Raw genomic sequence first — 13,880 nt, 5'->3', positions numbered from 1 at the left:
CATTGTTTTCGTTAAAAAATCATAATTTATTATCACAAAATTTTATTCACACGTTCACTATTTTACACAATAATTTAAACATTGATAAATGACATCGATCTATTCTATAACGTACAATCGCCATTGCGATCAACTAACGCTTCAATTTTTGAGAGACTAAATATATTTTAAACTTTTCAAATATTTCAAAGAAAATATGAAATTGAGAAACAAAAATAACTATAAAAATTAAATTATCTATTTTATCGAATAATTATTCCTTATAAAAGTTGTATTTATTCGAATCAAATCAATTAACAATACTGCATATGACTAACGAACTTCTTGTTTGAACTTGCATCCAATTGGGAGCTAACTTCAAGGATTGCTTTTCTAAACTAGTGTTAAAAACAATGGTAGTTAATGAGTACGTATTCTCACGAGTAAAGTGAAGTGTATAGTGTATATGCATAGATATCAGTGGCCGAAATTTCGGAAAATCGTTCCGATAGTTGTTACGAGGGCAATCGTAGAAATTAGCGAACAATACGGACGAAAACCAACATTCCTGGATGTTGCTTGTTGGTGGGGATTGGAGGGGTGGCCAATAGCGTTTGCGCGGGAGAAAGGTACAAAACGGGGGACATATTCGTAGGGGGATCATAGGAACGCGGTCGTATCGTCGCTCGGCAGCGCCGCGACGCCCTCGAGGCGAACTAGACGTAACATTCTGTGCTCGACACTACTGAGACTTTTCGACGTTTCTAACCTTGTCTTGGCGCTGTGTGCTGTTCCGTTCGTTTATACAGTAATATAGTGTCGTGCGTTTTCTTTCACACTCTTCTTTTACAAGTCAGTTCTTTTGGTTTTGTGATTATCAGTTCGAGGTGAATCATTCAATTTTTGGACAAGAAAAAGAAAGAAAAATCTGGTGACGCGAAACGATTGTACTCGTCTTAGGAACGAAATACTCTAAATTTACACGGTAAGTGTCCTTTCTTTTCTTAAATACGAACTTTTCGAAGGTCAATTGCATCTTTCGCAATGGTTTTAAATTATTGTCAGTTGTCCGCGTCTTCAAACATTTAAACGGAATTCTCTTTGAATCAAATCGTTCCATAGGTCCATTCGCATGCTGCCTATTTCGCGCGAAATTTTTGAAGAAAAAAATTGTATATCTTGCAATATTATAAATTATATATCGATAAATAATTGTGTTTTATAATCGGTACTTTTGGTGAAAACGATAGTTTGTTCGTTATTAGTTTGTTAGGTCAACGAGGACATTAACGTCGCGCGAATTCGTGTTTAAATTCTATTCGAATGACGCAGTTGGCAATGTTGTGTATTGTAATATTTCGCTCGTAATACTTATGAATAACAAAACATTGAAGTATTATATAAACAAGATACGAGTTTAACGTGCCCTGAGATAATTTACTATTTTTATATTACGTACACGTTACAAAGATAAGAAACTAGTTGCACTTTAGATGAGCAAATTATTTTTCTATAGAGGGCAATAGTGTAATTTTCTGTGCATGGCCTTGACACAGTTGATTTGCCTGAATAGTCGATAAAATAAACTGTCTATAGTTTTAAGAAAACACATCGAAAATATTTCTCGTCAAAAATTTTCCGAATAGTTAGAAGATTTTATATTATATTTTATATTATATTTTTATTATATAATTTATCAATTTTACAAGTACTTGCAATTTATTTTTACGATTAAATTTTACACGAAACGAGGATTCCACAAAGTGACGATCAAACGACGATCGATCCTCTTGAATAATATTTAAAGACATAGCTAAAGGTCGGCCAACTTGGCTGTTAAATTCCCTGACACGCTTTTCTCCTTGAAATTCTATTGTATATTATAGATTTTACGGTTCATGAAACAATATCTTCGTGACTTTATGTTTATTATTTCTCATTTATATTCTTCGATCGTATTATTCTTGGTATTTAAAGATTTACCATCAAACATCTATCCCCAAACGCGAGACTAAATAAATCGTTTAGAAAATAACTAATGACGATGCCGACAAAGCGAGAGAAGCGACAAAGGGAATATAACCACAATTTCGTATCCCACCAATACACCTCTTTTTCTTTTCATTCTTTCGTTTCCATTCTTTCGTTTCCATTCTTTCGAAGCATCGAACGTGTTCCTTGCACAAACGACAAAACCTCGCTCTCTCCGTGCATTATTTTTTGCTTCTTCCCTTCTTTCTTATTTTTTTTCTTTCTTTTTTATTTTTTCTTCTTTATCGCGACACCAAGGGTGAAAAAATTAGCCACGGATGTTTTTTTTACCTTGCTCATCTCCATCATTTCTTCTCCCGTTCTCATTCTCGTTCTCGTCCTTCGCCTCTCGCTTCCCATCTTCTTTCCTCTAAGCTTTTCCTTTGTCTCCCTGGAAACCTTGCGGTAGTTATGCGACGTTCAGCCCAGCCGCTTGGCTGGTGGGGTTGGAAAAAGGGGAAGGAGGTGACTCGAAGTTGCGTGGGTGGGGGGCATCGGGGTTGAGGGTTGAAGGAGGAGAGGATACGGTCCTGAACGTGACTTGGATGCAATATTTAAAAGCGGCACAACGTCAATACTCCACTCTCTCTTTCTCTCTCTCTTCTTTCTCCTTCTAGTGCTGTTTCCCTTCTTTTTCGGCGACATCTTTGCGATCCCCTTTACGATCGGTTACAACAAGACGATCCTGAATCGTGGTGGTTCGGTCTGATCTTAACCCGACATCCTCCCCTTACCACTAAGGGGATCGTTGTTCGGTCTGAAGGGAGCTGGTCTAATGTTTCCTGAAATTCGTTACTTCGTCCCTCTTCGGTACACCACTGACCGGTAGCCGTTTCTCCAACCAAATTCCTCCGTTTAACTTTCGCATTCCTCGAAAATCTTATCCCCTTTGCATCGGTAACAGGAAATTAGCCAAGGGTGCGTGAAGAATTCTCGTATATTTCGCGATAAAGAACATGAAATATAAGAATGAGCGCAATTTATCGTCCGGTAATTCATTCGGGACGACGGTTAAATTTTAGATCACTCCGACCGAGAGTTATTGCCGTACTCGTCTTTCCTAATATCGCTAAAATATTCCGCTTCGGGAATATTTTATCAATTTTTGACGCTGCTCGATAATTTATTTCTAATGTCTTCCTCTGTGGCGGACGGGGATACGGGGGGAATACGGGGTGGCGAAACGGAGAAAGAAAGAAAGAAAGAAAGAAAAAAAAAGGAACGAGCGGCGTGATATAAAAGGGCGAGAAAATGCAGGAAGTTATGACAATTATGAGAAGGGGAGGAAGAAACGTCTAGGTGTGCGACGGCTCGTGAAATGAAATCGGGGACGGGAGACGATCGTTTATAAGTTCGACAGATGGAATTTCTCTTTTCATCCGTTTCTTTGCTCCTTATATTTTTTTCCTCCCGCGTGGAACTACGGATCATTCGATAAATGGGCCCCCTATGATCCAATTAAGACGAGGGAAAAATGGAGGAAGCGTACATTCCATTTGATTTTTGGGAATGTTATTAAGGGAAACAAAAATCTTGCAGTTCATTCGATTATATCGAATTCGGTTCGACTTCTTTTCTGAGTATTTTTCCCTTTCTTGACTCGATCACTCACAATCTCACCAGTTCTTTGCCAGTAAGTCCATCGGGAAATTTTCAAACGACATTTCCCGTCGCATGGAAAGTCATGAAAGGAAAGAGAGTTTTAATTAAAAGGAAACTAGACAAAGTTCGATCGTTCTATTCTTACATACGTATTTTTCATTCTTTATCCTTATTCGAATTTTTATTATTTATTACGATATATTCGAAGATTGTATAGAATTGATTTTTCGTTTCATTTACGATTATTCGATTAAAGTTTTATTAATCATATTTCCAATACTATGATTTATTCACGAATTATGTCAAGCTTGATGCAGTTTCATTTCATTTCATATTATTTCGAAGGAAGGATACGATATGTTTTCTCGCGTATTTATTAAAATAAAATGCACTTTATAGGTAAAAATTTTTATTTTGATTAATGCTGTTAATTTAATATCAGTAATATTAAATTTAATCACGGTATATATCGAATAACATTAAAGTAAGGCTTTAACATTATCGTATTCTATCATCTGCATAATCACTTTATTAGATATTATTTGTAATTACCAATGTTCGATATCCAGATTTAATTTAGATTTATTTGAAAATCTCGTATTTAAATATTACTTAATTTAAAAAATATTCGAATTCCTTATCGAGTTTTAATGTCATTATCGTGCTAATCAATAACGTAAATTTCAACAAATATTTTGAACTTTTGTTCTTTCAATTGGCGATACTTAACTATGATCGTAAAAAGTAATTATATCATAACGTGGATATAGCCAAGGGTGGAATAAATTTACGATGACCTTTACGAAACTCTGTTTCTCAGAATTCGTAAAATTTAAAGGCTTATTTCTTTAGCGAACCGTTAGAGAAAGCGAATTCTCCGGCAGAAATTGGCGAAATAGCTGGTAAAACGCTAACACCCTCTGTTCGACCTTACTTTGCACCCTCTTGCGCTCGGTTCGCCATTGTCAGTAATTCTCGGATATCGTTTTATCTGAAATTTAATCCGAGGTCAAATCCCCTTATTTACAAAGAAAACACGGGAAACGAGAAATTATTTTCATCCTCCGGGGATATCTGGAAATTATTCGGAAAATTTATTCGAATAAGAAGGATGGAAAAACGCGTAACTAACACGTGATGCAAAAATTGCATCGAACATTGAATTACTCTGATCCCATCGAATTTCTCTCGGTGGATAATGGAACGTGTTTGAACTCCATTCCCATTCTACGACCGTTTTTTTTCTTATATTTCGTTTTATTCCCATGCTCTTGCCCTTGACTTTCTCACCCTTACCGTCTTCGAATATCTCCTTATCCCGAGCTTAATTCGCGAAAGGAACGGTCGATGGAGGGCGTGTCTGGATGTTCAAGAAGAGCAATTACGAGGAGAGAAAAATTTCACGCTTCACACGGGAGGGATGCTCGCTATAATAACAACATATTCCATGATTTTTTTTAAAATCAACTCGACAATTTCCAAAGGGACGTAACGGAATTTAAGGAATTTATGTTCTCGAGGTATTTCTATTTCTCGAACTTTGTTAACTTTTTACGTATTCGTTTTTTTTTCAACATGATCGTATTAAGTTTTTTTTTATTCGATGGCACAACTTACACCCTCCGCCATTATAAATGATGCATATTCCAGCTTATTCGCGACGCTTTAGCCAAGGACTATCTGTAATCAATATTTGCGTGTCGCTTTCACGTACAATACTAACTGCTATTGACCGAAATGCCACTTGGTCTTGAACGCCGCGCCGTTTCCTTCGATAATGACCCTATAAGGATTCCGAAAGGGATCCTCGAATCTATAGATTTACACTTAATTCTGATACGTTCCCCATTCTGGAAAACCCGTTTAGATAGTAACTGTACCGTGATACCGGATTTATGAACTTGCCACTCTCCTATTAAATTCAATAATGGCGCGAAGGGTGATGATTTACGAATCCTTTTGCACCGATCGAACAGCCTCGATCGAGAAAATTTAACGGAACGGAAATTCTAACAGAAGAAGTGGGAGGGAAAGAAATTCGTTCGTTTTTCCTTTAAAATCGAATCTCGGCGTAAATAAATTTCGTACGTGAGATCGTTAAGCGTAAAGAGTATAAGACAGGACTGGTAAAATATTTATTTTCTAATGTAATTACGTATTGCGCCCCAGCAACGTTTAATCGTTGAACGTATATTTATACGTCACAGCGAAAGCTTTACGAGCTTGTTCGTTCGTTGCAACGACTCGCAAGAAAAATTGTAGCGAAAAGATGATTTAAAGTTAACCGTGTACGGATATAAGTTCGAGTAATGCAGAAATCTTAAATGAATGAATAAAAAAAATAACATCGCGAGAAGAAAAGAAATCCAATCGTGACGCTTTCATCACCGCAGAAACGTAATGAAATTATTCGTGGCGCAAAGGCGAACCGATTTTCATCCACGTCAAAGATACTAATTTCGCGTAACTCATCTCGTAACTCGCTCCATCGACTCGCGCAGAGTTTGTCTCCTTGCTTCTTGGTTTACCAAAGAAACCATTCTCTTCGTTATATAGCGTTACAACGTAACGGTGGAAGTCTCTGGAGAACTTTCGATCTGGAAATTCAATTTCCATCGCGAGGTTCGTAGTAATGTTTCGCGACTTTCTCCCTTTTTTTTTTTTTTTTCCCCCTCTCTTTATTTCTTCTTGCCGCTTATTCGCGCCCCCACCCCCTCCCCTTTCACGGATCTTGTCTCACTCACGGAGAGACGTGGAATACCTAGACAGACAATTTTTGCATCTTTTTTTTTTTTCCGCGTATCAAGAATGAAAAAGGGTCGTGGGGTGGGGGGGAAGATATTCGAGGATGTAAGGGTAGAAAATGTGCATACGTGGGCGATAAGAGGAACGACAAAACGAAGAAGAAACAGCCCGCGTTTCATACGGGCCTCGAATCGTTTGAAAAATTCAGAAACATTGCTTCTTATGGATTTTATTTTACGATTCGTTCCTAGGTAACGGAAAAGGAGAAATCGATTTCTCGCGTAACTTTATGGTTGGTGTAATACAAACTGGATGATAGTAAGCGTTGCCACCGACAGCTGTCAGACGTATAAAATGCCTTCGACTGTTGCATTCGATACATCACGTATATAAGTTTTAAAGTCGCGACCGTTCTCCTTGATAGTATATACACACACACACACACACACACACACACACACGTGTGCTCTTTGAAACTCGTTTCTCGTAATAGCGTAATGTATCGATCGCCTCTTTGTACTTCTATTATCCGGATTACACGATAATATTTGAACACGCGTATCCACATGTTAATATCTTAAGTTAGATTGAGCGGAAAGGAAGGTCGTATCTCATACACCTGTTACACCGTCGAACGGATCCCGTCCACCCGTAGATATGCATATGCATGTCCGCAACTCGCAACAATATAATCGCGAACGATACCTCGCACGTTCACCTCCAAACAAGAGAGAATCGCGAATTTTTTCGTGCCCTTTTCTATTTCGAATAATTTTCAAAACAATTTTAATGAGACGAGTAAAAGAGTTTCGCGCAATTTGGACGCTTTCATTGAAGGAAAGATAGCGTTGCAGGATCGCGGTTTATCCCCCTTTCCACCGACAATATTGAGGTTTGTACCGTCCACGGTTCAAGGGTGATGCTTAAAGGCTGATGTCCTATCGCTATCCTAGTATCTCGGCGAGACTAACTGGCAGAAAGGGTCGTGGCAGCGTCAATGTGATGCGGTTGTACGCATATGTGTTGGTCGCATAGATGTGTGTCACGCGCGTGGGTGTGTACGTACACCATCTTTACCGGAGAACCAGCTACAGAGGGATAACACCACTTTATGTCCTTGGGAGGTCGTAAAGATACCTCGGCAGACATGCTTTCGCCGTTTTCTCCCTCTTTCTTTCTCGTCGAGGCTAACGGACGGAGGAATCCATCCGTTCGTATATACGCGAAGAAAACGTGCGGAACACAAAATCAGACGCAACGAAATTGCCTCCCCCCTTCCTCCCCATCGACCCGTCTGTTTCTTCGCGCGTATAGAAGGAAGATCGATCGATTCGTTCATTAGCCAAGCCAGAAACGCGATAAATAAGAGGAGGGAAGCGAACGGTGGTGTATTAACTTTCGAAACGAAATCTAGCGTCTCGAAATCGAATTTAAAAGTAAGCCATCGTGATCGATTAATGTTATTTAGGGATAATCGCGAGACCGTTGAATTCGCCTTTTTTTTTCTTTTTTTTTTTTTGCGCTATTTTTCTCACTCTCCATCGTCTTTCTTCTCCCGTTATCCGAAAGCTGGTGGTGGTGGTGGTGGTGGTGATGGTGGACGATGCCGCACTTTATCAGCTAGGAAACGCCAGAGAGTCGCGCATTGTGACCGGTCGAGATTAAAAGCTATTGTTTTTCGCGCTTGCTCGAAATCGAACGATGATCGAAAGGAAGGGCGAGAGAGAGAGATAGAAAGTTTGTTTCCGAGTGTTCATTTGTTACCACGCTGCTATCGTATACCACACGTATACGCGAGCTTCGCTAATCTCTTCGGTAATAGAACTTTTCCTCTTATATCAACGAGCTACTTCTGTTAGTGGCCCTCTCGGCGATGATAGGATTTTATCGATGTTTGAACAGTTATCCGTTTCATCTCGTTATTGTTCGAACGATTCATTTTATTTTTGCCCCACCGCTCGGTCGAGTGATCGATACTTTGCCAACTGATAACATTTAACTGCACAGACTTTCCTGGTTATTACGAGTTTCATCCCAGTCGCCAGTGTAAACTGTGCAAAACGGATAAAAACGATCCGCTTTCTATTGAAACCTATTTTCGTTGTAAAAACGAGAAGAGCGAGGATCCCGCGCGTGCACACCGTTTTCGTAATGGCATCCCCACGGACGGGGTTGCGCATTTTTCAACGTTACAGCGGAGAGAGAAGAATACGTGAAAAAAAGAAGGAGAGAGAGAGAGAGAGAGAGAGAGAGAGAGAGAGAAAGAAAGGAAAAAAGAACGAGTGAAAGAGCAATTTGCGAGGGGATCGTTCACGATGCGGATACCGGTGTCACTAATTCACGGATTGACAAGAATAGAAATGACTTATTCCCTATAATCTGCCAGGGATCCCTACGCTCTCTCGCGAAAGTTTCGCCGGCTAAATGAACCCTTAAATCACTCGGACACGATTTATTATCGTTATTACGCGTCGTCGCGAAGTGGGAGGCCGCCAGAAGCGGAGAAACGGACAAAAATCGAAAAACAGACGGACAGCGGGAAAAAGGGGGGGAGGGGCGGGATGGGATTGGCGTTAGTGTTTACCGACCGTTCCCGCGGGAATCAACCGTTGGTAGCACTGAATGGCACTATTTACTTCACCCCGTTCGCAGCGGCAATGTTTCAAACTCCTTTTTTTCTCTCTCTCTCTCTCTCTCTCTCTCTCTCTCTCTCCATCTCTCTCCTCTACCTCGCTGCCCGCTCTCCACGTTTCATACGTTCTTGTTTCACCGACGTGACGCAATCTCAAAAAAATTCTTTAATATAAATCGTGTTAGATGGTTGAAATGAAATTTTCCATCGCCCCACGATTTGCATTACATTCGCATCGCCGATAACTGTGCATTACAAGCGATAGCTTGACGATCTTCGAACGAGAAGCTTTTATCCTTCGTATGAATTCTCTACCTTTAGATAAATTTGGTAATAATTCCTCCGTTATATTTGAAATCATAGTTTTCGGATATCGGCGAGGGGAAAAGGTGTCAAATTTTCGAGCTATGATTCGAGCTATGATATTTCCTATAGTCGTTATTCGCAGTGCGCGCGTGTGGTATTCGTGTGCGGACGTGGCGCTGACGCGGATTATAGGAAATTGTGCAAGGGAGAAAATCAGTGTACGTAATCGAACGAGCGGCGGAACGAAAGAGACAAAGGAAGAGAAAGAAAGGAAGACGCAAAGCTTGTGGGAAGAAAGAGAAGGATGACTCTAGCAGGAATACCGAAAGAGAGGAATCCTTTCCAGGGCGATGCCTAGCTCCTAATTGCATGCCAGAGAGTGACTGCATCTCTTCCTCTCCTTCTCCCTACCATTTTCACCGTCTCTATTGCACTCTCGTTCTTCCTCTCTCGCACGATGAGTATTTGCAAGCTCCAAGCTCTCCCTGCCCCCAACAGTACGCCACTCCGGAAACGTGGCATAAGAAACGTTATTGCGCCACTCCGTGAAATTTCCTGCTACGACCCTGTCGCTATCCCCCTCCTTTCTCCATTCCTCCTTCCTTTACCCTCGGCGACGTGCATTCGGGAAAGGCGGCGAGCAAGTATATTACGTTCCGGGTTGACGTTCTTCCGGTATCCTTTCAATCGGGACGCTAATATCGTCGAACAAGAAAGAAAGAGATACACGGAGAAGAAGAACAAAAGTAATCCGAGAGGGGTCGTTTTCTTTCTTTTTAAACTTTTTACCTTTTATATCCGTGTTGAAATTACTAATCGAAGCTTTATTTTTCTTTTTCTATGTATGTCCTTCAGTCAGAATATACTTTTCGTCGAATAATTGGTGATCGAATGAAAATTTCGATTAAAAAAAATGAAAAAGTAAAAGCGAGAAGAATCGAGTTAGTCGAGAAGGGGATTTAGACGACAATGGTGGCAAGTATTGAATGTCTATTGAAGGGGGTTTGATTTATTGCCGTAGCTCCAGTCAAAAACAATCGAATTCGTCGGGTATTCCGCTGGTAATATTCCATTTAAGAGGATTAGTTCGCTCCGTAATTTTCAATTTACTGCATCGTTGTTATCGCTGCCCGTTTTAATTAAATCAAATCCAACTTCCGCCTCGCCTCTTCCATTCCGAGTTGTCGCCCGTTTATATACGTATACGCGAGATGTTGAAAACCATCAGTTTTCCCAAAATTTTACCCTCGATGAATAAAAAAAACTTACTCCCTGTGAATTCTTACACGTTCGTTTTACGTCCGACACCCCGATACGATATTTCCACCCGCGTTAAAGAACGACGGTTCTTCTCGACGTAGCCGAGGGATACTGGTCGCCCCCCCTGTACCTGTTGATCCCTTCCTCGTCCTCGATTCCATTCCGCTCGTCCTTCCATCCATCCGAAGATGGAAGGGAGTAAATAACTGATGGCGGTGGGGTGGAATTATGCTAGCTTCTCGAAAAGCGATAAAATAAATCATGCCACCGCGAGGACACGCGCGTTACACGACGCGTCTGTGTCTGCCCACTCCATCCTTCCACCTATCTTCTCAGTTCGATTCTACCTTCGATACGCTGGAGAAGAAAGCCGGCGAGCCGACTTCTCCCACGGGAAATCAGAGAAAGATGCACTACGACGCGAAGAACTCTTTCCCCTCGTCCACCACCCTCGAGCCACCCTCTTTCTTCTTTATCGTCACCCCCCCTCCCCTCTCGCTTCCTTCTTCTTTTTTTCTTCGAACACACGTGTTCGCGAAAAACGACCACGCACACCATTTTCGTGTCTCGCGCGCGTCTTCTTTTCGTCTTCTTTTTTTCTCGCCAGTGGAACCAATCGGTCTTGAATCGGTCGGGATAAGAGAAAGGGAACGAAAGAATAGGCGATGTCGATCAACAACGCTTCCATGGGGAAAGAATTCGAAACGATTTATATTTGAATCATATATAATCAACCATACTTATCGCGGAGATTACACGGATAAAACAATTGGAAAATTGATTGTTATCTAATTGCCTCGTAAACCGATAAACACCGAGTTTATACATCGGGTTTAATAGTTAAAAGAACGTAATATCTGATATCGAGAACCGGGAATTAATTATGATTATTTACATAGCGAAGGTAATTTTGAAATACAGAGAGGTCCATTATTGAACTTGTAACTAATTAATTTTCCGACCTATCCAAACCGGAATGTGAACAAATTTATACAATTTTTGTAAATATTTTATTATTTCATCGCGTCTTCTCTTTGTATCACGAACGATGGACCACTCTGTAACGAATTATACATTTATTTATCGAAAACACACACGAGCCTTCCATCACCGGTTTATCGTTTCTTTCCACACACGTTATAAACGATACGATATACATATAAAATATAAAACGTGTATACACACACACACACACACACACACATACACACAATTTGACGCAGTTATGTGTACATAGCAATAGTGAACACGGGAAACCACTCAGGAAACTCGTTCGAGTTCCTACATTCTGAGACACGTGAAATAGACCTGCACTCGGCGCACTCCCATAAACGCTATTCGTCTCCTATTTTTCTTTTCATTTATTTATCTGCTCTTTATTTTTACGTAACGGAGACGATCAATCGAAATCAAAGAATCATATACATGTATATATATATATATAGATATTTCTCTCGCGCTCTTTTTTCTATCGATTCGTTAACAACAAATATACTCCGCTGTAACAAGATTCGATTGAAATGAAATTAAAAAGTAACAGCAAAATTTTATTACCACTTATCTCTCGAAGATAATGTATCGGTAAGAATATTACGTAAACGCAAACGTTGCTCCTTTGCCATATCGAATTTTTCTTAAACATAAGTAATAAAGATCGCAATAATAATCAATCTCGAGCTTTGACTCGACGTGTAATTTTTCGATAAGGCTTCAGGCTTCCGAAATGAGTACCCAACCACCACCAAATGGCGCCGACAGGAAATAAGACGGCGACAATCTCAACGGTAGTTGCATTTTCGGCGAAACTTCGAGTTTGTAGTCTTTTATCAATGTAGCCAAACAACTCTTCATCTGCAGCATAGCCATTCTCATCCCTACGCAAATTCTTGGCCCCTCGCCGAAAGGAAGGAACGCCATCTTTTCTATATTTTGCTTATTCTCATCGCCGAATCGTTCCGGATCGAACACCTCTGGATTTTCCCAGTATTTCGGATCTTTGTGCAACCCACAGATCGGTATCACTATTTCGGTGCCAGGTTTCGCGCGATAATTCAATCCATCCGAGCCTTGCAATTCGAACTCGTTGGTGCACATTTTACCCAGAAAGCCTAGAGCCGAGAAACATCTTTGGGATTCGCTGATCACTTGATTCATGTACGTCATGTCCTTCACAGCCTCGAACGTTAACGCGCCTCCGTGTTTCTCGATCGTCGATCTCACCTCCTTCCTCAACTTTTCTTGGACGTCTTGGTGAATGGCCAATTGACATCCAATGAAATTAAGCGTGACACTGGACGTTTCGACCCCGTCGAGATAGAAGGAGACCGCGTGAGCCGCCACACTCTCCTCGTCGATCTTCTCTCCCGTCTGCTCCATGTCGATCATCAATTGGATGAAATCGTTTCTTGGTATCGGATCGCTCCTCCTCAGCTCTAAATTTTTCCTCACCACTGTCCTGAAGAATCTGTCGTGCTTCTCAGGTAGGAATTTTATCTTCAATATCTTGGTAAGAAAGGGAAAATGCATGAAGATCCCGATCAAAAACGTATCCAAGAAATCGTTATCGTTGAAGTTGGTGAACATGGATTGTACTTCGCCATCCTCGAAGCAGAAACCTTCGATTCCTAAACCGGCGTTCGCCACAACCTCGCTCGTAAATTTTAAAAACAACGACTTCAACTCGACTTCGTATTTCTTACTCGATTGCAGCCGCCTGTTCAAGAAGTTATGAAATTTTGTACACACCTCGTTCACGGCTGCGAAAAGGATTTTTAATCTCGCGTTGCTGAACGCATAAGTCAAACGTTTCCTTCCGGTCTGCCATAATTCTCCGTAACAGAAAAATGGATTTTTCGCTAACAAAGGGTCCAATTTTGAATCGATTTTAAGCGCATTTTCATGGAATTTCGAGAAATTACTTTGCAACACGATTTTAATCAAATTAATATCGCGAAGAACCAGCACTGGTTTCGTTCCTTTGTACATTCCAACCATACTGTGATCCGAATAATCGCGATATACATGTTCGATCACTTCACTGTAACTTTGTTTCTTGATTATCACGGGTAGGAAATGGCCGATTATCGGGAACCATCCTTTACTGCACGGAATCCCATTTCTCTTCCAATACGTGTATTTTAAATAGAGGTAGAAGCACAATAATAATAACGCGCCCGTGACGAGCGTCAAAAACGCAGAAGCCATTTTCTCAGAAGCGCCGAGAAAAAAACTTGTTAAGAAAGAAAAAAAGAGAAAAGAGAAAAAGTTGGCTATTCACGATTATCCTGATAGTTTCGTACGCACGACACGAAGTGGTGACCGTGTG

At 40.6% G+C, this 13,880-nt stretch overlaps 2 protein-coding genes across 4 annotated transcripts in view; one reads left to right on the top strand and one right to left on the bottom strand.

The window, feature by feature from the left end:
• Positions 1-682: 682 nt before the first annotated feature.
• LOC122719713 (protein Fe65 homolog) overlaps positions 683-13,880 on the top strand; it is a 117,173-nt gene continuing 103,975 nt past the window's right edge. For 2 of the 3 annotated variants that reach the window (XM_043945773.1, XM_043945783.1), the window contains exon 1: positions 683-964. The gene's annotated coding sequence lies outside the window, so the exon portion shown is untranslated. The remainder of the gene's footprint in view (positions 965-13,880) is intronic. The other variant, XM_043945819.1, reaches the window with a different exon arrangement.
• On the bottom strand, positions 11,264-13,857 carry LOC122719736 (cytochrome P450 9e2-like). Its single transcript, XM_043945846.1, has one exon. It carries the CDS (start codon positions 13,757-13,759, stop codon positions 12,266-12,268), a length of 1,494 nt encoding a protein of 497 aa, XP_043801781.1. The 5' UTR covers positions 13,760-13,857; the 3' UTR covers positions 11,264-12,265.

This window comes from Apis laboriosa, unplaced genomic scaffold (assembly GCF_014066325.1).
Source record: "Apis laboriosa isolate Shangri-la unplaced genomic scaffold, ASM1406632v1 scaffold11_cov152, whole genome shotgun sequence".
NCBI lineage: Eukaryota > Metazoa > Arthropoda > Insecta > Hymenoptera > Apidae > Apis > Apis laboriosa.
Note: the sequence above shows the minus strand (reverse complement) of the source record. Positions and strands in the feature narration are given on the sequence as shown.

Coding starts and splice junctions, on each gene's coding strand:
- LOC122719736 (XM_043945846.1), bottom strand. CDS start 13,759: ATGGCTTCTGCGTTTTTGACGCTCGTCACGGGCGCGTTATTATTATTG.